This window comes from Aquila chrysaetos, chromosome 3 (genome assembly GCF_900496995.4).
Source record: "Aquila chrysaetos chrysaetos chromosome 3, bAquChr1.4, whole genome shotgun sequence".
NCBI lineage: Eukaryota > Metazoa > Chordata > Aves > Accipitriformes > Accipitridae > Aquila > Aquila chrysaetos.
Genome location: NC_044006.1, coordinates 50,229,678 through 50,251,619, shown reverse-complemented (window position 1 = coordinate 50,251,619; position 21,942 = coordinate 50,229,678). Strand labels below are relative to the sequence as shown.

The window sequence follows — 21,942 nt, the reverse complement described above, 5'->3', positions numbered from 1 at the left end:
GGAAACAAACTGTCTGGGTTCTGTTAATGATTTCTGTGTTTGGAATGAGCTGTGTGGGCCAACAGTGGAAAGATGCCAACAGGACCATCATGCTCCCAGCTAGGCAAATATCTGCATTGTTTCTAAGCTTCTTCTGCCTTCGTACAGTTAACACCTAAAATTCTGTAAATAGAAGTTCTGTGTTCACTCTACAGCAGGAAAAAGCTGAATAATCAATACACTGCTGAGGTTCACTTAACTGTGTTTTCTTCTTATATCTTTCATAGTAAATCTCCAAAGGGAGGTGTGACATTTAAGTTGATTTGTGTCTTGTTATAAGAGGAAGCAGAGACGTTTCAAAACCTCTAATGATTAGCCTTTGTATTTGAGTCGTGGTTATACAAAAGTTTATGTAGTTACTGTTTGCAAGCTGTAAAGGCGACTTTGCATGCTTTAGTGAATCTAGATCATAGCACTTGAAGGTTTGGTTTGGTTTTCCACTGTTGCTGAAAAGGCACACATGAACAACAGCAGAATAAACAAAGGTATCTGAGTTAAAAATGGTCAGGTATCCTGCATCAGTGGAAAGATGCAAAAGGAGCTAAAGCAAGAGCAGTTATTTCTCTCCAAATAAGGTGTGTTTGTAAGTCGGGGGATCCTCTTTAACCTTGCTATTTAATTTAATTTTATTTTTTTAATTGTAAGCCCAAGCAGAGAATAGGGAGCCACTAATACTAGCCTGAGGTAGATGTTGCTCTTTGAAAAGGTAGAAGCCACTGCGGAAGGCTAATTTTCTGTGAGTAATTATTTTTGTACATACTCAATTTCCTTAATGCATGAATATCATGTTGTCAAGATGAGTGTTTAAAGTGAACCTTTTCATAGTCTTAATTTTTCAAACTTTTGTGTTTGTCATTACCAGAGTTGAGCCTTCTCTCTTATATTTTCTGACAAGTAAAAGAAATCAGCCTATTGCCTTGTGTCCTAGATCTGCACACCTTTAGTTCTAAGTGTGTCTAGTAAAATATACACAGATAGCTAGAGTTACAAAGAATACCTATATCATATAGGTAATAGTGATGAGAGAATTGAATTGTGGAAGTTTTATTTTGAATACTGAAACAACTTCACAATCATGAAGCCAGGAAGGTAGGACACTGTAATTATGAGGTTTCAGTACCTGTGTTACAAACACATGCTTTGTTTCTTTGCAACTTCTGAACTATTCATGAGACTGAGGTCAATATTCCAGTGAAGAATTATGTTTTGAAATAAGATGCATGCTGTATACACACATTTTCAATAACTGTGTTTATACAGTGAGAAGGTGTATTATCATTACCACTCATAAGTCTTCTGCATGTATTATGCATATTACCTTGTTCATTTATGTTTTTTGAAGTACATAATAAAGAACGTATTTGTTTCCAGGATCACAGCTCTGCTTTGTTCCGATTGCAGTGTTCTGGATAAAAATATCCTCCTGTTATGTGTTGTTATGTGATAGATTACTGCTGCACTGAAGCTTTTATTCAGAAGAAATGTGCTATACAAGGGTGTTAGAAATAGCCTGCAATAAAGGAAGCTTTGTGGTAGAAGCAAACCGGCATAGTGGCTAAATTGTGAAAAAAGCCATCTTGTTTGGAAATCAAATTTAATTAAAAAGCACTCTCAATCTCTAGTAATATAACTGCTTTAAATTTTCAGACAGTGGGAGTAGCTCACCGTTGCCCAAGTATGCCTCATCTCCCAAACCAAACAACAGCTACATGTTCAAACGAGAGCCCCCAGAGGGATGTGAGCGAGTGAAGGTCTTTGAGGAAATGTCGTAAGTAATGCCTTTTATATCAGCTGGTATCTGCAAAGCAGTAAACCTGTTTACTGAGCCTATTCAACTGCAGATGAATAAACTATTCCAGCTGATGAGTTTTTCAGGAGCAAACTATTCTTAGAGTTTGTACAGAAGAGAAGTTGAAGTGTTCACGTTGGTTTGAAGAGGAAATGGAGTCTTTTATGCTTGAACTCTTTTTGTGCATTTATAAAAGGCAACAAAAATCCAAGCAGAAAAGATAAGGTACATTTAATTTCCTAAGCATTTATAAAACTCTTCCCATATATTTTTTTTATTAACTTTTTAGAATGTTCATGGCTTAAAAAAAACCTCTCGTCATAATTCTCCACCAGTTTCAAGCATAGGTTATGTTTTGATACGTATAAAACATATGAAATGGAATGAAACACATGTAAAGTGTTTCTAGATGGTAGTATACTTATGGCATAGACTTCGCTCAATATTTTTGCTGAGCAAGAAATGGGAAATTAAACTCTCGGACATCATGTCTTTTTCCCCTAGACCCAGCAGTATTTGAGCACATGCTGTCAAGGTTGCATGCTTAGCTCCTGTGGATGAAAGAATAAAGGAGGGGACATTTCTTGCTCTAACAGCATTCATTCCGTGCTGGATGGTGAAGGAGCAATGTTGGGTTGTGGAGGAAGCCTCCAGACAAATTATGGAATATGGGAAAGGAGAGGTCTGTTTCATGGAGGTTCTCAAAGGGTTTTAATATGACTAAATGTGGTGTCGCTGCATTGTTTTTATTAAAGAAGAATTTGTGCCATTCTAAATTACCTCGGCACTTTTTCATGTGCATATGTACTGCAGATTTTTCTTGCTGGAAGTTGCATGTTTATCCAATAATTATCAAGTCATTTTTGTGACGGTACTATTTTTAATGCTGTGGATCAGTTAGCTGACTACCAATATGGAAGATGTTTGCCCCTCTGTCCAATTAATCCCATTCCTTGTCATTCACATTTTAGCAACGTGTAGAACCACAAAGTTCGTGATGTATAAAACATCTTGGTTGGCCAGGTATATAACCTTTTTTTTTGTTGTAGGTCTCGTCAGCCTGTCTCAGCCCCTCTCTTTTCATGTCCTGACAAAAACAAGGTTAATTTCATCCCAACCGGATCAGCTTTCTGTCCTGTAAAACTTCTGGGCCCCCTCCTTCCTGCTTCAGACCTGACGCTGAAGAACTCTCCAAACTCTGGTCAAAGCACAGCTTTGAGCACCCTGACTGTTGAGCAGCTTTCCTCTCGGGTCTCTTTCTCATCTCTGTCAGATGACACCAGCACAATGGACTCCACAGAGGTCCCGGTACAGCAACCGTCCCAACAGCAGCAGCCGCTTTTGCAAGAAATTCAGACTGAAGACCATTCCTCTTCTCAGAGCTACGTGCTAATCTAGACCAAGGTGGAGCAGGCCTCTGCCCTGAAACAAGGATTGAGGACATAATAGTTCAGATACATCTGCATGAGGTGGCAACCTTTCAGAACAACACGGAATACTTAGCAGCATTCAAAAAAATATCTCGCCGCTGTTCTTGGCAGGGACAGAATTCATAGTCAGCATTTTTTGTGAGAAAGCAGTAATGCCTGCAGAATCCATATATCATTAAGCGTTTTAAGTGGAGACTATGCATTTCATAGTATGTTTGACCAGATTAGTACTGTGTCCTGTGTTCTGTTTCAAATTCTACAGTATAAATAAGCTCTATATATATATAAAAAAAAAAAGTTGCCTGTCTGAATAGAAAATGTCTTGCTGTGTTGTGTCCTATGGAAAATACTGTACTTCAGGATTATGTTTACAATTGATCCAGGTGTTTATGTTTCTAACTTCTGTAATACACACAATGCAAAAAAAAAAAAAAAAAAAAAAAATGGCCACAACAGTTGCACAGTGCCCACCCTATGGCCTAGCTTCAGGTACTTCTCTCGAAGTGTAAACTCAGGTAACTTGGAATGTATATCATATTGGGATATAAAATATTTTACAGCTACAAAGCTAAAGAGGGAACATCACTCTTTTGCCTTTCCTTATTTTATGCATTAATATTTCCTCATTACATTCCACTTTCTTGGAATAAGTGCATTCAGATCCAGGTGAACGATGACCCTGGACATGGGTGAACATGAGGAGAACCAGCAAATCTGTGATGTATATCACTTTGTCATGTGCTTACAAGTAAAACAACCGTTGCATTTACTGTCATTTCAATATATGTAAAAATGTGGCATTTAAAGGTTTCAGGTGTTGCTCAGTTAATGACTGTTAAACTGTTGCAAATAAAGTGTTCAGTACTAGGCTGTACATGAGAAACATTCCATGTTGTGTATGAGAGGATTTTGAAAGACAAGAATGTTTTTGTTCAAGGACAGAAATTGTTTCAGGTTTCACAGGGGGTGATGGGGATTTCCTCTCACGTTCTTGTTGGCAGTTAAGGATGTGAAATGCTACTGTTACCGTCTAAAAGTCAAATTAATGTTTAGTTTCTCTTTTGGAAATGTTCATTCATTTGCTGGTTGGATATAGGTTTTCAGATTTTGTCAAGCAGTGTTAGATGAGCAGCGTTTTATTTATGTAGTGAGTAATTGTGTTTGGATTAAAGTCCAAAAGTAGCAAGTGGGTGTTCTAAGAGGGGTGGGGAAAACAATAGTTTTAAGTTCATGTTACTTAATCAAAGCTTATCCCATAACTTTCAGTTACTTAAGTTGTGTGTGTAAAAGTGTGTTTCCCCCCCTTCTTAAGTGTGAATAAAAAAAAAAAAAAAAAAATCCTTGTAAAATAATCCTGGTTTTGCAGGCTGGACACTTTCTCAAAATAGTACACGGCAAGAACGGGTTAGTGATGCTCTTCTATTGTACTGGAACAAGAGGAGCATTGCTTTCAGAGATAATTTCCTGTGATACAAAGAGGACCCTAAAGGCAAAATAAACTTGTTCTTGCTCCATTGCTTTCAGCTCAGTGGAACTACATTTATGCTGTCTGCTCCTAAGAGAATAAGGTTCACCTTTTCCAGGAATTGAAGAGATTAGTAGCCTGCAGCTACTGAGCATTTAAACTTGCTCCATTATGGTTTTTTCCTCTTTTGAAGATGAGATTGGAGGGGGGTGAGAGGGAGCCACCAATAACTACTCACTAAATATGTTCTTTCTTTGGAGATAAAGCATTGTTTCCTTTTTATTACTGAGTTTTTGTTAATACTATCTTACAAGATGGAATTTGCAGCCTATAAAATGGTCACTGTTTTTTGACTCCCCTTGCAGAAAATATAGAAGGAGAGAGAGGTCTGTCTCTAACCATTTTCATGTGAAAAACCTTCTTGCAACACAGCAGCCATCTTTAACCCTACTAATCTCAGGCCTAGGTGAAAACACTATATATTTTATAGACCGAAGATAAAGGGGAGAAAATACTCGTGATGTAAGTATCGATTCCTTTTAATATTTTTCTTTCTAGATTAACATTGCAGTATGATGACCTTTTTATGCTCTGGTTATGTCCAGATAAGAAATTGTAGTCTCAGTTATTGGTGTTAGGTTACCAGGGGATACGATGAGTGGTTTTTAGATCAGTGATGAACTCTGTACAATATTTGCAATGCCATTACATGTTCTTTTTATTTTTTCCATGAGAAACTAAATATTAATTACATTGCACATTTGTTCTTAGCAGATTTGAAGGTTTTGAACCAAATGTGTTAAAGCTAATGCTTTGCCATGTAAATTTCCCAGCAGTTGTTTATCTCAATTGTATTCTACATCCAGCTGTAGAAATTTGTCAAATATTGTTTAAAGTTTTGTACATAGTTGTACTGTTATTTCTAGCCACTGTGCTGAACAGTATTCAAGTTATCACACAATATTGCTTTACACAAGGAAATGTGTGGCTTTTGTTTTGTATTTTTTTTCGGTATAGAAGTTCCTGTGTCTTATTTAAATAAAAATTATAGTTAAGAAAAAGTGGTGGGGACGACACACAAAAGCAGTGGTTCGTTTATTTGTTTTGGAAACTGTATGAAACACCATAGAATGAGATTAAAGTTTAATATTGTTCCAAATTCACATCTAAAATAATGTCAACCATGTATCTTTATGACTAGTGTGCTATGTCTTCCAGAACAAGATAATCTCTTACCTATTGATTTTCGCATAATGCTGTTCTAGGAAGGGGAAAAAACTAAAAATAGCTGAATGCTTAAATATGCTTAAAAATAGCGTATTTTATTTCTGCATATAATGAGGTTTTTCTTCCTTCAGAGCATAGAAAAAAAAAATCAGTTAAGCGTTATTGGAAACTGTATCCGCTGCTGTGTTTGTGGTATAGCTAATATCAAGTTATCTGTTGAAAATTATGAAAGCCATTAGACGTTTCACTATGTGAAACTAAACTAAACCCCTAAAGGATGTGGTATAAATCTACTGACAGTCTTGGTTTCATGTTATTCTGTATGAGTCAAGTGATTGTCATTTGACTTGCAGAATAATTCTTTCCAGATGGGGGGTGAGGGGGAGGGAGGAGGAAAGAAGAATAATATTTAAATACATGTAAATCCTCCAAAGTCAGTGTTTACTGAAGAGCACTATGGCAATAACCATCAAGAATGGTTTAATGCTTATTATCAGTAAGTGAAAGTGTAAGTTTTCAGCATCCCAAAGATTACAAGGTTTTGATGTGACTATGTTAAAAACATTAACTGAAAGTGCTGAAAAGGGCATAGTATCCCACCCTGCTATGAAAATGGTTGATGGCCTTCTAGTCAGAGACGGCTTGCTTTCAGCCATTTCATCATCAGCTTGTAGGGCTTGCTAGGCAAAGCTTTGTGACCGCCTCGTCCTCTAAATGGATTTGGCTGCAGCAGTTCCAGGCTGTCCCATGTGTGGGAGGACATTCTCTTCTCAAGAATTACTTCGACAAAAGCGCGTAGCTCACCCTGAAAAGACATGATGCAACTTGTACCATGGGTAACTTTTTCACCTTCCCTGTGAACCTAGGCCTCGCCTGGTTAGTTACGGTTGCGGTAACATGTCGCTTCCACATAAGCCACACTTTGAAGTTGAGTGCTGTGTGTAATTCACTGCCTATGTCTTCCTCAAAGCCAAGACAAGCAGTCTGAAAAGTGCTGCGAGTAGGGAGCTAATGAAGTAATTTTGCCTTGTGTCCCTGCTTTGTGACTAAAAGACCTTCCTCAACTTGAATGTAACATTTTCTAGCAATTCATGGCTCTCAAAATGGACTCTGTTCAGAGACTGGAGGGCTGTGTAAGAGGAGCCCTTGGCTACGTGTGCTGGGGGTAGAGGGCAACAGATAGTGACCTGCTTGTTTTAGGAAGCAGGGTGCTGTCAGGGAAATGATTTATGGCTTCCTGACAAATCAGCTCTTGGGAAGGGCCAGATACTGGCTCAAGGGTAGAGTCTTGATATCTTCACAGTATTTAAACATAAGCCTGGAGTAATACAAAATAAACACAAGAAATTGAATGGATTAGAGATGTTGGCTGACATCACAGTTGCATGCAAAGACCACTGAGGCTTAGCAAACTAGCTCCTGGCCTTACTCCATGGTAATGGATTGATACCTTCATCTGTTACTTGAGGTAAAATCCAAGCAGCTTGAAGATGACAGATGACTAGTAGAAGTATAAATCAATTACTGTTGTAAAACAGCCTGGCTTGCTTTGCAAAATACAGCCATGCAAACACAAATTTGAAGCTACACATTTTGGAGAAAATAACTACAATTCCTGCAGTGTGTTTCTAGAACCTAAATGCAAGGAAAAAGTGAGTGAAAGCTGGGAAGGAACATCCGTTACTGGGATGTACACGTACGTTGGTGCTTGGCTAAAGGAAGTTCTTTGATCAAAGATTGCCATGCAGTTAAAATATGTATATCTTTCTGTCTGCATTAGTGTAACCGGTCCTGGAAAACTATCTAGTTCGGGAGAGACTGTAAAAAGCTGGAGAAGGCTCAGGGAAGAGCTATAGGAACAAGTGGGGTACTGGAAAAAAACGCACAGCAAGGTTTTGTATTTTGTTTTACTTAACAGTTGAGGTGTGACTTAATTCCAGTTAGTAAATACGTACATGTGAAATACTTAGTAACAAGCTACTTAAATTTAACAGACATGGAATACTAAAGCAGTAAGAAAATGAAGGTAGATGAATTCACACTAGAAACATGAATATATTTTAGTATTAAGGGTAATTGAGTTCTGGGCCAACTTGCAAAGGTGGATTTTTTCAAGTACTGGTATGTTTAAAATGAGATGATTTTACAAAGGATGTGCTCAAAGATGTTTTTATAAGCCTTACTAGCTCATGATTATTTGGGGCTTTTTACATTTCAGTTGACTTTAAAGAGGTAGGGTTTTTTAACTACCATAAGCATTCTTGCCTCACTAAAAAAGTAGCATGCTGCAATATTTTTAAGTAGGGAGTTAATGCTTTTTTAAAAACTGTAATAGCTCTTTAAAGATAATTTCTGGCTTCTGAAACTTTTTGGTTTGTGTCACATATGAATGAAGTCTTCAGTAAAAGAGGTGGTTGAGTAGCTTTATAGTTGTTTTGATTCCCGTCACCTCCTCAATAGCACTGTAATTTTGAAGAGATGACAAGAAACTGGAGGGTCAGTGGTGTCTTTTTGGAGTGCAACAGGTCATAGAAATAATGTGTCACTCAAGTGGGGCTGGTAGGAAAACGTTGATCGAGAAGGTAGAGTGTTTCCTCAGGTAAGACCACATTGGGAGTGAGTGAACATGCAAGTTAAACTCCTAATTCAATTGACAACAAGAAAGACTAGCAATGTGATGAAGCTGGATGGAGAGATGACCCCTTTTTTAAGAACTTGAAATTTTATCTCAGGTTGTAACAAGTTCTGATGTTAAATTGGCTGCCTTGAGCTGTAGCCAGGAAGCTCAGATGCAGAGGAGCTGGAAGCCTGGGAGAAGAGGAACTTGTGTAATTTTTTTTTTTTTTTCCCCTTGCATTACAGACAGGGCTTGTTAATGAAGCACAATTAGGCTAATAACTGCGCCTGTAGAAAAATAAGTTCTGGTTTTTTTAATTATTTTTTTTTGTGTGTGTGTATGTGCATAGTGAAGTGCGTGGTTGAACTTTGCAGTGATATGTACAGCTATTGGTTGAGAAATAGGGTTTGCTCAGGGCAACATATGTTTAGTAACGCCCATGGTAGTCTATTTCTTGTACCCTTGTTTTTACTTTTACTTCTCCAAATAAGCTGTAAGTAAATAGTGTTACTGAAATCCAGACTGCTAGGCATAACAGTCATGTTAACTAATTCTGGGTGTCTGACTGCTTGCTGCAAGAGGAGATGAGATCTGAGAACTCTTAAGGTTTTTTGTGGAAGGAGGTTCTTTCTCCAAGGAGGAGAAAGCTAAAAGAAACTAGACTCCCTGCAAAGATTTGGTGCCAAAAGGCTGGGTGAAGCAATTACTCCTTTCCGATTTCTATTTGGATAAGAATTTCCAGTCCTGCCCTATCTCTGTGATACAGAGGTTTCTCAGGGAGTAACAGCCTCCCTTTCCACAAGATTGGTGTATCTTTGGGCTTGTTACATAGGGAAGGAAGAACTCATTCTTGTGTAAAAATTAAAAAAGTAAGGGTGTTGCCTTTGGAAACTAAACATTGTTTTTAGGAAATGGTAAAAAAAAAAAATGCTTGACTCTGCTTTTGTGATTCCTTTGGATTCTAATTCATTGTACCTCCTGAGAATGCTGAAAAACATTCAGCATTTCAGTGTCAGTTGCTGAAAAAATAAGTTTCAGGTGTAGCCTTACATCTCTTTGACAGTACAGAGATGGTACCATACTACAAGGTTTCACTGCATGGTTTTATTTTGGATGGGGCATATGCATGTATTTTAAGGATTGCCACCTCATTCAGGGGCTCTTGTTCATGAAATGAAGTTGGGTACAATGGTGGACGTGTTTTCTGTTCTAGCGAAGAATGCCAAGGAGACAGTTTAGACGCTTTCTGAATTCAGTACCTAAGAAATGTGCTTCCCTCTAGGGAAGACTTTCTGGTTTGACCCTCTTCTGGAGGGGAATACTAAACCCTTGGGGGTGGGGGGGTGATGAAGATGATGGTAGTAGGTCTTTCACTTTCTAAGGAATGGGAAAGCAAAGGCATCCTAGGCCCTACCTGTACCTGATTTGGAGGGTAACCCTGTATGTGCATATTTGTATGTGCAGCATGTTCTTTGGGTTAGGAAGACAGTGGATGCTTTACTACTACAGAGGAGTGGTAGTCTGGGTAAGTGTCATTTGTTCTCCAGATCAGGCCATCTATAGATTGCAATCTGCCTCTTTGGTGGCATCCTAACTGAAAGGCTGTTGAATGCAGCACTGTAGCATGATTTGGTTTTGTATCCAGTAAGTGAAAAAATGTTGGATACATTTATCCAAATAATAGACTGGATAACAAACTAGACGGGGAAAAAAACTTGTTTGGGAATCCTGTGATTTTCAGATCTGGATCCATTTCGGATATTGATCCACATGGCTAAGATTCCCCCCTGAGTCTTCTACAGTGCTGAGTAGAGAGGAAGGATTGAGCTTGGAGCAGGTGATCCTTGAAAATCAACCAGGTCTCCTGGACTCCCTTCCAGGGCTGTATCCCATGGGATTCTTCCAAGCAGGTCCCTGAAGGGGCCAAAGTCTGCTCTCCTAAAGTCAGTGGTTCTCATCCTGCTTTTTGCTTCCCCCCCCCCCCCCCCCTTCCTCTCAGGATCCTAAACTTTACTGTCTTGTGGTAACATCAGCCAAAGCTGCCCCCAACCTTCATGTTCCCAACCAGTTGTTCTTTGTTTGTAGGTATGGGATCTAGCCGAGCATCTCTCCTCACCAGCTCCTTGGCTAACTGTCTCGGGAGGTTCTCGGAAACCTCCTGGACTGCTTGTCTCCTGCTGTGTTGTCCCTCCAGCCGATCTTGGGGTGGCTCAAGGCCCCCAGGGAACAGAGCCTGTGAATGTGAGGCTTCTTCCAGTTCTCTGAAGAAGGCCTCATCTACTCCCTTGTGATCCGGTGGTCTTGTAGCAGACACTCGTGGCAATGTCACCCATGTTGGTCTGCCCTCTAATCCTGACCCATGAGCTCTCAGCTGGGTCACCACTCATCCCAAGGCATCCACGCCTTCCCACGTAAAGGGCAGCTTCCCCTCCTCACCATCCTGTCCGCTCCTGCCTGAAGAGCCCGCATTCAGCCATGGCAGCGCTCCAGTTGTGGAAGCTGTCCCCCCACAGCTGATCCCAGGGAGACGGTAGCCCTGCAACTGCATGCAGGCCTCCATTCCTCCTGTTTGCTCCCCAGGCCGCAGGCGCTGGTGTACAGCCCCTTCGGGGAGCCACCCCCATCTCTCAGAAGCGCTAGGAGAGCTCCCCACAGCCCTGTTGTCTCCGCGCTTCGCTTATTCGGGCTCACCCGGGGCGAGCCCCTGTCTTGTCCTCTCCGAGGTCTGTCTTGACCACATCACCCTGCACCCTTTGTTTGCCACACCTGGACCACAACTTCGTCACTTGACCAGACAGGCCCCAGCAGCGTCTCCATCAGGTCCCTGATCCAAGTCCCCGGCAAGCTGCAAACCTCCCTAGACGACAGGTCGGGCTGGCAGCAGGGACTTGCCCGCTGCGGTCAGCTCCTGCTGCCTCCTCGTACTGCTGCACGGCCCAGGCTCGGCAGGCGCAGGGGCTTCGTGGGACATGGCTCCCGGGGCGCTGGCCCCCTTCTGTAGATGCAGATCTGCAGGTGGAGCAGGAGCTGTCTCCTGGTGCCAGAAAGTCACCAGCTCCCAGCCTTCGGCATCGTGGCCGTCTCCGTTTCCCAACCCAGTAAGTACAGGCTCTGCCTGCCCCTCCTGCGTGGGAGTCTCCTTTCCGCCGTCTCTGACGACTGGGAGAGCAAACTAAGAGGACAAGGCCTGGTCTCCTGCAGCCTTTAGGACTTAAGGCAGGCAGCATCACCGTGGTGTTTCAGGCTCTGGCAGTAAGCTGGGGACAGGAACCACCAACCACAGTAAGACTGGCCCCAAGCTACTTGACGCTGTCGTGGGTCAGGCTTTTTTTTTTTTTTTTTTTCCTTATGCCCTGGTGCAGCAACTTAAGCACCTTGATAGAGATTTTGTCAGTGCTGATGGTGTGTATATTGGATTAAGCCTTCCCTGCGGAAAGGCCCTTGCTTCACTTTGACAGTCCTCCCTGCAGAAAGGAACTTGTTTTGTTTTGGCGATGCTACACAACAGAAGGACTTATTTTGGGGCCATAAAAGCATTTTCCTGTATCATAAAACACGTTCCTTTTTTTTCACTTGGATAACAACCATCAAAGCAAACAACATTACGTACCTCAACCTCAATTAAGCCCTCTGCTAGATACTTCACATGTTTATGGGGAACAGAGAGGGAACCCAAACCACTTACAGGCAAGCTGTACTGTTCATTAAAAACCACCCCAGGACAGACAGTTAATTCTGCTCCTGCAAATCTCAAGTAGGAAAATGACCCATTATGGATTTTTAGTGTTTTCTGATTGCATTTAATGTTTGCTAAACAGGATGGGCTGCTAAAATGGGTGGGGGCAAGAGGGGGGGCCTTGAAGCAGTGTCAGTGCAGCCTTTCTTCCTGGATGCCTCTGTTTGCTTTTTGATCTTGCTTCCCTTTATGCTTTGTTTTGGCAACATTCCCATGGCTTAAAATGTGAGCGGTGAGATGGACCTGCGCTCTCTGAGGTCAACTGCTGAACGTGGCAAAGGCTGGTGAAGCCGAGAGCTCTCCTGCTTCCAAGGCAACCCAGATCACTTCTCTTAAAAATGAAAGCAAAAGCTGCAAAGTGCTCAGCGTGGGAGGGGAAGGGAGGGTTAAGTGTTGACAAAAGGAAGATTGTGTTCAATTAAGGCTTTTCAGAATTATTTCCCTACGTGAAGAGCAGTAACAGCTGTGTATACCTTGCAGGTAAGCTTGGCTGTGGTTTGGTGACGAGCAGAGGTGACCACAGGCCCTGTCCCAGGGCTCCGATAGCGCTGCTGCTTGCTGCCGCCGCCGGCATCTCCCTGCTGCGCAGGCTCACGTGCCTGTGTGACCTCTGCTGCCTCAAATGTTTGGTTTTTTTTTTTTCTCCTTGCCTTTTTTTTTTTTGGCCAAGTTTTCAGCCAGATCAGAGCCGTTACAGGCTCTTCTTTCAGTTGGAAAAGGCCTGCTAGGACACCACAGGGCAGCGGCCCACGTTTAGATGGGTTTGGTATGCTCATGGACCCGAGCCCTGGGCAGGCTTCTGTGACTTAACAGAATAGGCTGCCATTTTGGGGGAAAAGCCTTGAATAGCTCACATGCCTCTGGCTCCTTTGCAATCCTGGCTGCTCTCACCAAATGCAGGGACAACCTTGCAGAAAGGTCAGATCAGCCCAGGACCCAGCTGAACCATAGATCAGAAGAATTCCTCCAGGGCTTGCCTCATTCTTCAGAATCTCTGTTGTCTTCTAAAAATCGAATTAAACTATCACCCTGCCATGGTGAGGGTTGCTCTCTGTTGTCAGACTTTGGTGTTCTGAGGCTCTCATACTCAAGGTCAAGGCAAAGATGATCACGGAAGACCACACAGACTGCCTAAACAGTCCAGAAAAATATGCAGGTCTAACAGCAAAGCAGTGACTTCAGTGGCCCATGATTATAATTTCTGTATTTTATGTGTCAAGGGTTTATTCTGAGGATTGCACTTGGAATAATAGTAGGAGTTTGGTTTTTTCCTTGTTGGATCCTGCTCCTGTTACATTCAGCATGCTTGTTTCCTGCAGCCAGCTGTTATCCGCCCACCTAGATGGAGACAGGGTGGATGATTTAATTGTGTAGCACTTTTAAAATTTTGTTTTCCTTTCCCCAGCCTGTTGATGAAGCAAGCATATGGCTTCCAGCACCTGTCCTGGGGCCTTTCCTACTGCCATAATAGCTGTGGAAGTCCAAAATAAAAGAAACACCCTACAGAGCAAGTTTCTGGGCTAGATGAAAGACTGTTGTTTGAAGAGAAGACTGGCTGTAACTTTAACAGCTTAGGTAGGTCTGCAGTCACTTCTGAAATCCCTTATCTACTTTCTTTTTTCTTTTTTTTCTTTTTTTTTTTTTTTTTTGGTATTCATTACCCCATAAAGATTCCAACAGCAACCAGTGTAAATAGCTGGCAGGTAGAATGAGACAGACCTTCACCTCCAGGCTACAGCATGCTTCTCTTTTTTTAATTTAAATTTTGTAATTTTTTGAAAGAAGCCAAAACTTCACACCCTTCCACTACGGATTAATTGCAAGGTCGGGCACATCAAGCTTTTGGTATGGTACAACAGAGTTAAAAGTTGATGCAGTTGATGGGAGGTGTACACTGCTCCCTGGCAAATGGCAGCCTTCTCACTTCATTATAGACTCACAGAATGGTTTGGGTCAGAAGGGACACTTGAAGGTCTTCTATTCCAACCTCCCCTGCCATGGACATCTTTCACTAGATCAGGTTGTTCAAGGCCTCATCCAACCTGAGCTTGAACACTTCCAATGATGGGGCATCTGCAACTTCCTTGGGCAACCAGTTCCAGTGTCTCGCCACCCTCATCATAAAAAGTTTCTTCCTTATATCCAACCTAAACCCTACCCTATTTCAGTTCAAAACTGTTGCCCCTTGTCCTCAGGCCCTGGTAAAAAGTCTCTCTCAGTCTGTTTTATAAGCCCCCTTTACAGAAAAGCCCCAGTAAGGTCTCCCTCCCTGGAGCCTTCTCTTCTCCAGGCTGAACAACCTCAACTCTCTCAGCCTGTCTTCACAGGAGAGGTGCTCCAGCTCTCTGACCATTCTCGTGGCCCTCCTCTGGACCTGCTCCAGCAGGTTTCACATGGTGGGCTCCTATGCAGGCAAATACCTTCTGTTACTTAAAGGGAAGATTATCTGGTTTCTAATTAGTCAATGAGGGGAAAAGTCAATTTTATGCTTAGGAGAGCACTGTTAATGAACACCTGGGTAATGGTCTGATTGACTGCAAAGCCAGTCTGCCTTGGAGCTGGAGGCTGGATGGGTTACCCAAAGCCAAACTTGCTGAACCTGCAGTTCCTGTTTGGCCATGGTACCCTTGTTTACTGTCACAGGAGAGTCTCTGTGTCTGTACACGGCATCGGGCTCACGCGCTCTGCAGCATCACAGCCGGGCTCTGCGCACTGAGCACGTGCCGAGCGAGGATGGCAGCCCCAACAGTGGGAAGCAGCTCGTTTGTACCTAGTTTGCCAACGCGGTGCTAGACTGTCTCAGCGTTTCTGCTTCTTAGCAGAGGCAAACCCTCTGCTGCTCGGCTGTTGGCAAGCCTAGTTGTTGCTCTGCTTCCTGCCTTCCCATATGGTGGCTTGTTTAAAAATAAGACATTTACAAGGAGCAGAAGTTGTAAAAGTAGGCTAACCAGAGGGGGATTTACAGTAAACACTAGATGAGAGAGTGTGCTGGGGTTGCAGTGAGAGCTGATCTTCAGGTTACTTACACACCTGTAGTGTTAAAAAAAACCCTAGAAATACACGGGGTCCCTGGCTGGCCATGGAAGTCCAACTCCTGCAACTAGTCCTCGCTGATGGGCTGAGCAAGAGTGGCCTCAGGCTGCCCAGCCTGCAGCATGGCAGGGCCTCCCTATGCTGCCCAGCTCATCCTTGCTGGGCTGCCTGAGAGCCTCCCTGCCAGGGAGGAGAAAGCAGATGGGTGCTGGACCAAGTGGGTGGAAGCAGTAACTGCATGCTGGGCAGGAGAGGAAGGGAGCTTGAAAAAGCGAGGAGGGACCCGATGCTGGCAGCTGCAAATTTACCATGTTAATGTCTTGCTGCTACTCGGAGTAATTGTCTTTGGGAACTGCACTGAGAGAAGACAGGACCTTCCAGTTCTTCCTTTGCCCTGGGGCTATTTCACCCCACATAATCTCAGCAGCAAGCATGGACAGTACAACCACCATTCATTCCTCAGTGGTGCTCATCCAGTATCCCTTGGCACCTGCAGTGGGATGTGATGGAAAATGGCAAATGGTAGTGATAGAGGCCCCAGGAAAATGCAGCATGATGCACAACACCTGGGTCAACCTCTTGAGCTCAGATCCTGGAGCTGTCATGGCTTGTAGGCCTGCTGCTATTCCTACCTGGAGCAAAGCTGCTGCTGCTTCTCCACTCGCAGTCACCTTGTTGCTTGGGTGGTCCTTTTTTTTCTAGCATGTGGAGCCCCTAACACTTGAAGGGCACCCATTTTAAAAAGGGTGTTGGGGGAAGGCAGGTGGCTGCTTGTGGCCAAGTGGTCCTGCTTCAAGTACCTCAGTGTCATGCCCATGCAATGCTGGATGTGGAAACAGCAGAAGGGAACAAGGTAAGTCATATTCTGCTATGTTGGAAGTAAATTCTGATCACTTAAGAAGGCCAGAAAATCTACTTGAAAATGTTACTTAGTTTTTTGAATGAGCTGTTCAATTCCCAAGGCGCACACTCCAATTCCCCTGAAGCAGCTGTTCTTAGATTTGTAGAAACCTCAACTCACCAAAATCAGTTACATCAACTTTAATAAACTTCCAGATAAAGACAGTTAATCAATTACCACTGTTTTCATCTGCCATAGGGCTCTGCAGCTGTTTTTATTTTAAAAGAATCCACTACTCAACCAGAATACGCAACTGGAATGAAGCATATTAAATCAAGATGAACGTTATGTGTGTAGAACAATCCATCTGTAATTTTACCAGGATGATGAACTACCCTGTTGTCCCAACTACTGCTGAGCCTGTACACACATCACAGAAAATCCTCTCACGATGGCACTGGGGCTTGGAGCTGCTCTGCAGCCAGGCTGCCGAGAAACACATGCCATACACTTCATTAGTAGTAGGGAAGCATTGTTTGTAACTCTGTAATTAAGATTTTTGCCTGAAAAATGCCTATTTGCAGGGTGTTAGCTTTCTTGCTCTAGTTTTCAGCTTCAATAAATGTTTTTGACAATAATGCATTGTATGTAGGGATTTCAATTGCTTTTCTTTAAGGAAAATTAATTCTCTTTTAAATACTTTTGGCTCCTTTTTTTTTTCATTTGAAAGTGTAAAAAAATTGCATAGGCTAAGGACTAAGAATTCAAAGCTAATGTTAATTTCAAAAATTACGTATTACAAGAAATTAATGCATAATATGAACTAATTGATAGTGTAGTTGGGGGGGGGAACCCTGCAGCCATGGTGTTTCTTGTGTAAAAGGGATGATCGTTCAGCTGGTTTTCTACCTAAAACCATGATGAGGATTCAGAACATCTTTAGCTGAACTTGTGCAATGCCCTTAATTGTGCCACTCAAGACAGGAGACTTTCTTTTTTTTAAACTTAGAAGTCTAGAATCTGTGACCTAAAAAGCAAACACAAACATTTTTCTGATTCTTGAAGAACAGTTAATTAGCTGTTTTGAAGTCACTATGGCCTCCTCTTTGCTTTTATCCTAATTGCTTTAGCTACTAAAAATGCTAAAGTGATTGTCCATGAATGTTCTAGCAACTATCAAGACAAACAAACATAATCCATAGCAAGTTTAGCAACCACAGAATTGCTTAAAAGTTGCAAGAATCTGTTTAATGATTTCAGTGGTAACCTAGCTGGGCTGAAAAGCAGCCTGTGTATCCCTTGAGCTCCTAACATTTTTGGCATTGCAGATAATTACAGTTTGACATGAAGAGGATTTGGGGCAAACATCCTGTGTTATGAGTGCAAACGAGCACTCGCAAGTGTAAGTAAAGGCACCCCAGCGTAAACCTTAGGTATTTCCCAGTTAATCCACTTTGTAGATGCCTTATTTACTGCTGGAGACTGCAGCCCAAAGTCAGGAGTTCAGGCTCCCCGCTAATGCTCAACAAAGTTATACATCCCAGAAAAGACGGCTTATTGAGCAAGGAGCTGCCAGTACCAAACAGTAGGAAATACTGTGGAAGGAATCAAGTTTTATCTTTAGAGACAGTTAGGCACCCACCTCAGCTTCCATGTCTTAATTACCAGCCTCGGTGCTAGGGACCTGATTGGGCTGGGTACTGCGCAAAGGGAAGACCAAGCCATACAAAAAATGTGAAAATATGCTGCTAAACATCTGAAGAACTTCTCTGGCAAAAACTGAGTACCTTGAGACTTCCAGGCTATGGGGTGGGCTTTTGAACACTACAGTTTTGGACAGAGGTATTTATTTAAAACTTGCTGAGGATTCAGTCAGATGAACTCCAGTCAGTCCAACCCCCCCCAACTACTGATAGCATGTAGCTTTTTACCTAGGAGGTATCAAACACATTAATGCTGCTCAGTGCAGCCGTCAAATTATGTTCTGCTCCATTCAAGAAGCAGCAGGTCAGTTTGGTTAACTTCTATGTTTATATAGTTATTGTCATGTTTCCAATGCAGGTACTTAGTTATCTAATAGACCATGAGGCAAGGATTAACTGAGTGTACAGTTAACTGGTAGTGAAAAACTTAACCAACGTAAAAGGAAAATTAACTGAACTAAAAAAGTCCAAATAATACAATAAATTGCAAAGTAGGTCTTATACAGTACATAGAGCAAATATGCAGAATTTATGATCTTAAGTGGCTGCTGACACATCCTTTTTACCTTCCTTTGCTGTAAAATGAGAGTGGGGAGGCAAAGGGACACTGAGTGAGTTCAAATTTTCTTACTGTCCTACTGGGTTACTATTCAGAAACAGCATGAGGCAATGATATTAATTATTAGGTACTGTCTAAAAAGTGGTCATATGTTTTATCTTCAAATGCTTGTTATGTACCAATTCAACAGCACACCAGCATTCCAGTGGGAATAAAAGGTCTTTTTTGTCAAAATCATTTTATTAAAGAGTTAATGTCACAACAAGCTCAAAATAACACATGCTTCAGAAATAAAGTGGATGAAAAATACTCCGAAAAGAAATACAAATGTTTTGAAGGCATGGTAAAGCATCAGTTGCAAGGAACTTCTGCAAACAGGTGCATATTCTGTTGGTGCAATGGAGAAAAACCTCAGAAAAGAAGCCTGCTGGGCATGACTTCTGTTTATGTAGTGCAGTTTGTCTAGTAAGTTAAATCAGAAAGGGCACAACTTCCATGGCTGCACAGACCCAAAAGTATTTCTTCAATAATTAGCCCCAGCACAGGTTTTTCACTGTGAGTACTAACAAAACAAATTTAGTTGACATCTTAACGTAGCAGTAATATATAGATTATATACATGATAGATGTTTGACTCATGCAGCCCCCTCAGTTACATGATTTTTTTTTATTTACTCAAGAAACATTATAAAAAAATAGGTTTGCAATTTGTATTTCACTCCAGCGTTAGCTCCGCATCACCTCAGGCAAAGACAGTGTTTCAGCAGATAATCTAATTTGGCAAGAAATCTGCCCTAATTTTTAACCTCATTTTTGTAAATCCACGTAGAAAATAAATGCGAACTCTTTATACAAAACAAGAGCAAATAACTGTACCTATATAAAAGGGGATTCATTCCCTTTAGTTTTATTATCATGGCACATACTTTATAGTTTCACAACAGTATACTAATTTTCATTTAGTTTTTTTAAACCTCAAAATAGTGTTGATGAATGGAAGAATGTGAGTTACCATAGGCAGCTGACTCATGCATTAAGCAATTCATGTTCTTTATCAGTTTTCCCAACAGCATCAGGATTGGATAATGGGTCAAGGTCTGCAAAGAGACTGAACCAGGCAGTCAAGTCCTTAGGATTCTTTGTAGGTTCTGGGAAAAAAAAAAAAAAAACAAACAGTACAGAGTTGTCAACTATTTTAAAGCAAAACTGACTGAATGTTTGACTGAGGTCAAACAAATGCCATGCTATTAATTTATTACTAAGAGCACTTCTGACAAGGAAATCGGAATGAGTGATGGCATTTTAAAACACTACCTTTAACAGAATATGGAACTTTAGTAAGAATTAATGTTTTACATCTGTCTGCCTGTGTATTTTATATGGCTCCTGCCATGATAAGTACAGGAACACTTTAATTAAAAATAGAAACAATCTCACTCTGTCTAGCTTTGTTTCATGAAAGGTATTTTATTTGTGTGTGCACCTGCCTGTCTGAAAAAAGTAAAAGGAAAGTAAAGGCAAATTTTACTTTCAACCTTTCTTACAGGACTAAATTCCTTTGCCTAAATCCAGTTCATGTGACTGTTCTGTCCCCCCCTGTATATGACCACGCAGGGTCATTACCCATCTGGAATGAAGTTTTAAGGGGAAGGTATTGGCTGGAGTGAGAGGGGGTACATCTGATAGCCAGTCCCAAGTACAGCTTCTAGTATTAGGGTGTATTTTTTTGATGCATATAAAAAAATGTGAACCAGGAATATGTTCCAACAGCAGCTGGACTATTGCATCTATGTGTCTATATTGACATAAAGATTTCACAGAGGTCTCCTACCTTCCCTTATTCCAACAAGGCAGATGTTCAGGTTAAAGCAGTGACAACTTTGGCTGCTATAAAAAAGGTACATCACCACTTGCTTTATTTTTTTGTGACCCTATGCTTAACATGTATTACAGTGATAGTGAAATAAGACATGCTTTTCCACTCAGAGATACAACATCGCGTGAAAGCATTCTTTGTGACACAAGGAATTTACGGACAAAATAGGCTCCACCTGGCATGACTTTAATCTTGGTGTCTGCAAGGCCGGAGTATCTGCCACTTTCATAAACACAGATTTCAAAGTAGCTGAAGGCTGTTCCATTTTCTGGTGAAGGTACTGTGGCTGTGGTATCACACTCGTTTCCAAATCAGTTTCAAAAACACCTTAACCCTCTTTTTTTCTGCTGAGCTGAAAAATACCAGTCTTTTAATCCTGGGAGGCAGGGGAAGGAATACATGTCGCTCCTTTCTTCTGCACTGAACATCTTGGACATAGCTTCTGACTGAATGCGAATGCACAGAATAGGCTACAAACTGGCAATAAGGATTCAACATATTTCTGGTTCACTTATCCAGAAAACCCTAGTCAAAATCAGTGGGGCTTTGTCTCAGTAGATGGCAGGACTACACACTCTTGGCTCAGTTACAAGAAGTGAATTAAGTTTCAAACAGATGATTACTGATATGATGTATGTTATCAACAAAATTTGCAAGTAGGGCTCTTGTGCCTTATCAGTAGCCCATATTTTAGCCACAGTGTCCTCCTACAGCTTCAAAACAGTTTAGCTTAGACAAAGTGCATGCAGATGCTATTCTGTGTGACTCAAAATTAAAGTAGTAAAAGAAACTGTAGTTTCAGCTCCCTCATTATATAGTAAATTACTCTTTTGATATACTACTAGTAAGTACTGAAGGCTACCAAAAAAATACACATACATCATACACATAATCAACACTGAAACAGTAATTCATTAGTGAGCACAAGATTCTTGACATGCAACTACTACAAAAATAGCTTTTATTATGATAGAGTAACTGACAAGACTGGAAAGATACAAAAGTCACAGCTAAAAAGGAAAAGCAAAGTAACTGAAAAAATACACGACTATCACCTTTCACTGGTGTCTTGTTAGCATTCACGTTCAGGCTGTTTGGTTTCTGTGTTGGCTGTGGTATAGATGGTGGGCTCACACTGTCAGCTGCCCATCCTAAAAATTCAATAATACAGCAGCATTAGCATGAAGAATTACCATGAAGCAGAATATTATGTTTATGGCTGTTCATATCTTTCCTCGTACACAAGAAATCAGCAGTCAGATGCTGCAGACAAGCAACATTTTTAAGAAGAGAGTATCTGTGGATCAGTTTCATCATCTCCAGATTCAGGCAACTCAAGCCTTTAACCTGGCTAAAAAAGATCCCTTCTTGTTTCTTTTATCCAATCACAGCTAATACTTGCTTACAAAAAGGCCAGTAGAGTAATCAAGTCAAGCATAGCTGTAGGGAGAAGAATATCACTTACATTTGGGTGAAAATATCACACATACTAAACATTTTTTCCACCTTTCTTTACTTTTACAGTTCCAAAGACTTTCATTACATCAGCTATTCAAAAAACCCCGTATTTAGTGACCAGAGAATTTTTAGTTAATTTTGAAATGAAATTATTAATTCTGAAAAAAAT

The 21,942-nt window shown here is 41.3% G+C and overlaps 2 protein-coding genes across 9 annotated transcripts in view; one reads left to right on the top strand and one right to left on the bottom strand.

The window, feature by feature from the left end:
• The window catches only part of GLCCI1 (glucocorticoid induced 1), a 58,089-nt gene extending 52,203 nt beyond the window's left edge, over positions 1 to 5,886 (top strand). For both annotated transcript variants that reach the window (XM_030009031.1, XM_030009032.2), the window contains exons 7-8: positions 1,687 to 1,807; positions 2,878 to 5,886. In XM_030009031.1, coding sequence (XP_029864891.1) covers positions 1,687 to 1,807; positions 2,878 to 3,226 — 470 coding nt within the window. In that variant the 3' untranslated portion in view covers positions 3,227 to 5,886. The remainder of the gene's footprint in view (positions 1 to 1,686; positions 1,808 to 2,877) is intronic.
• A 10,476-nt stretch (positions 5,887 to 16,362) lies between these two features.
• ICA1 (islet cell autoantigen 1) overlaps positions 16,363 to 21,942 on the bottom strand; it is a 76,484-nt gene continuing 70,904 nt past the window's right edge. For all 7 annotated transcript variants that reach the window (XM_030009643.2, XM_030009636.2, XM_030009637.2 and 4 more), the window contains 2 exons: positions 21,371 to 21,466; positions 16,363 to 19,587 (listed from right to left, as the gene is read on the bottom strand). In XM_030009643.2, coding sequence (XP_029865503.1) covers positions 19,466 to 19,587; positions 21,371 to 21,466 — 218 coding nt within the window. In that variant the 3' untranslated portion in view covers positions 16,363 to 19,465. The remainder of the gene's footprint in view (positions 19,588 to 21,370; positions 21,467 to 21,942) is intronic.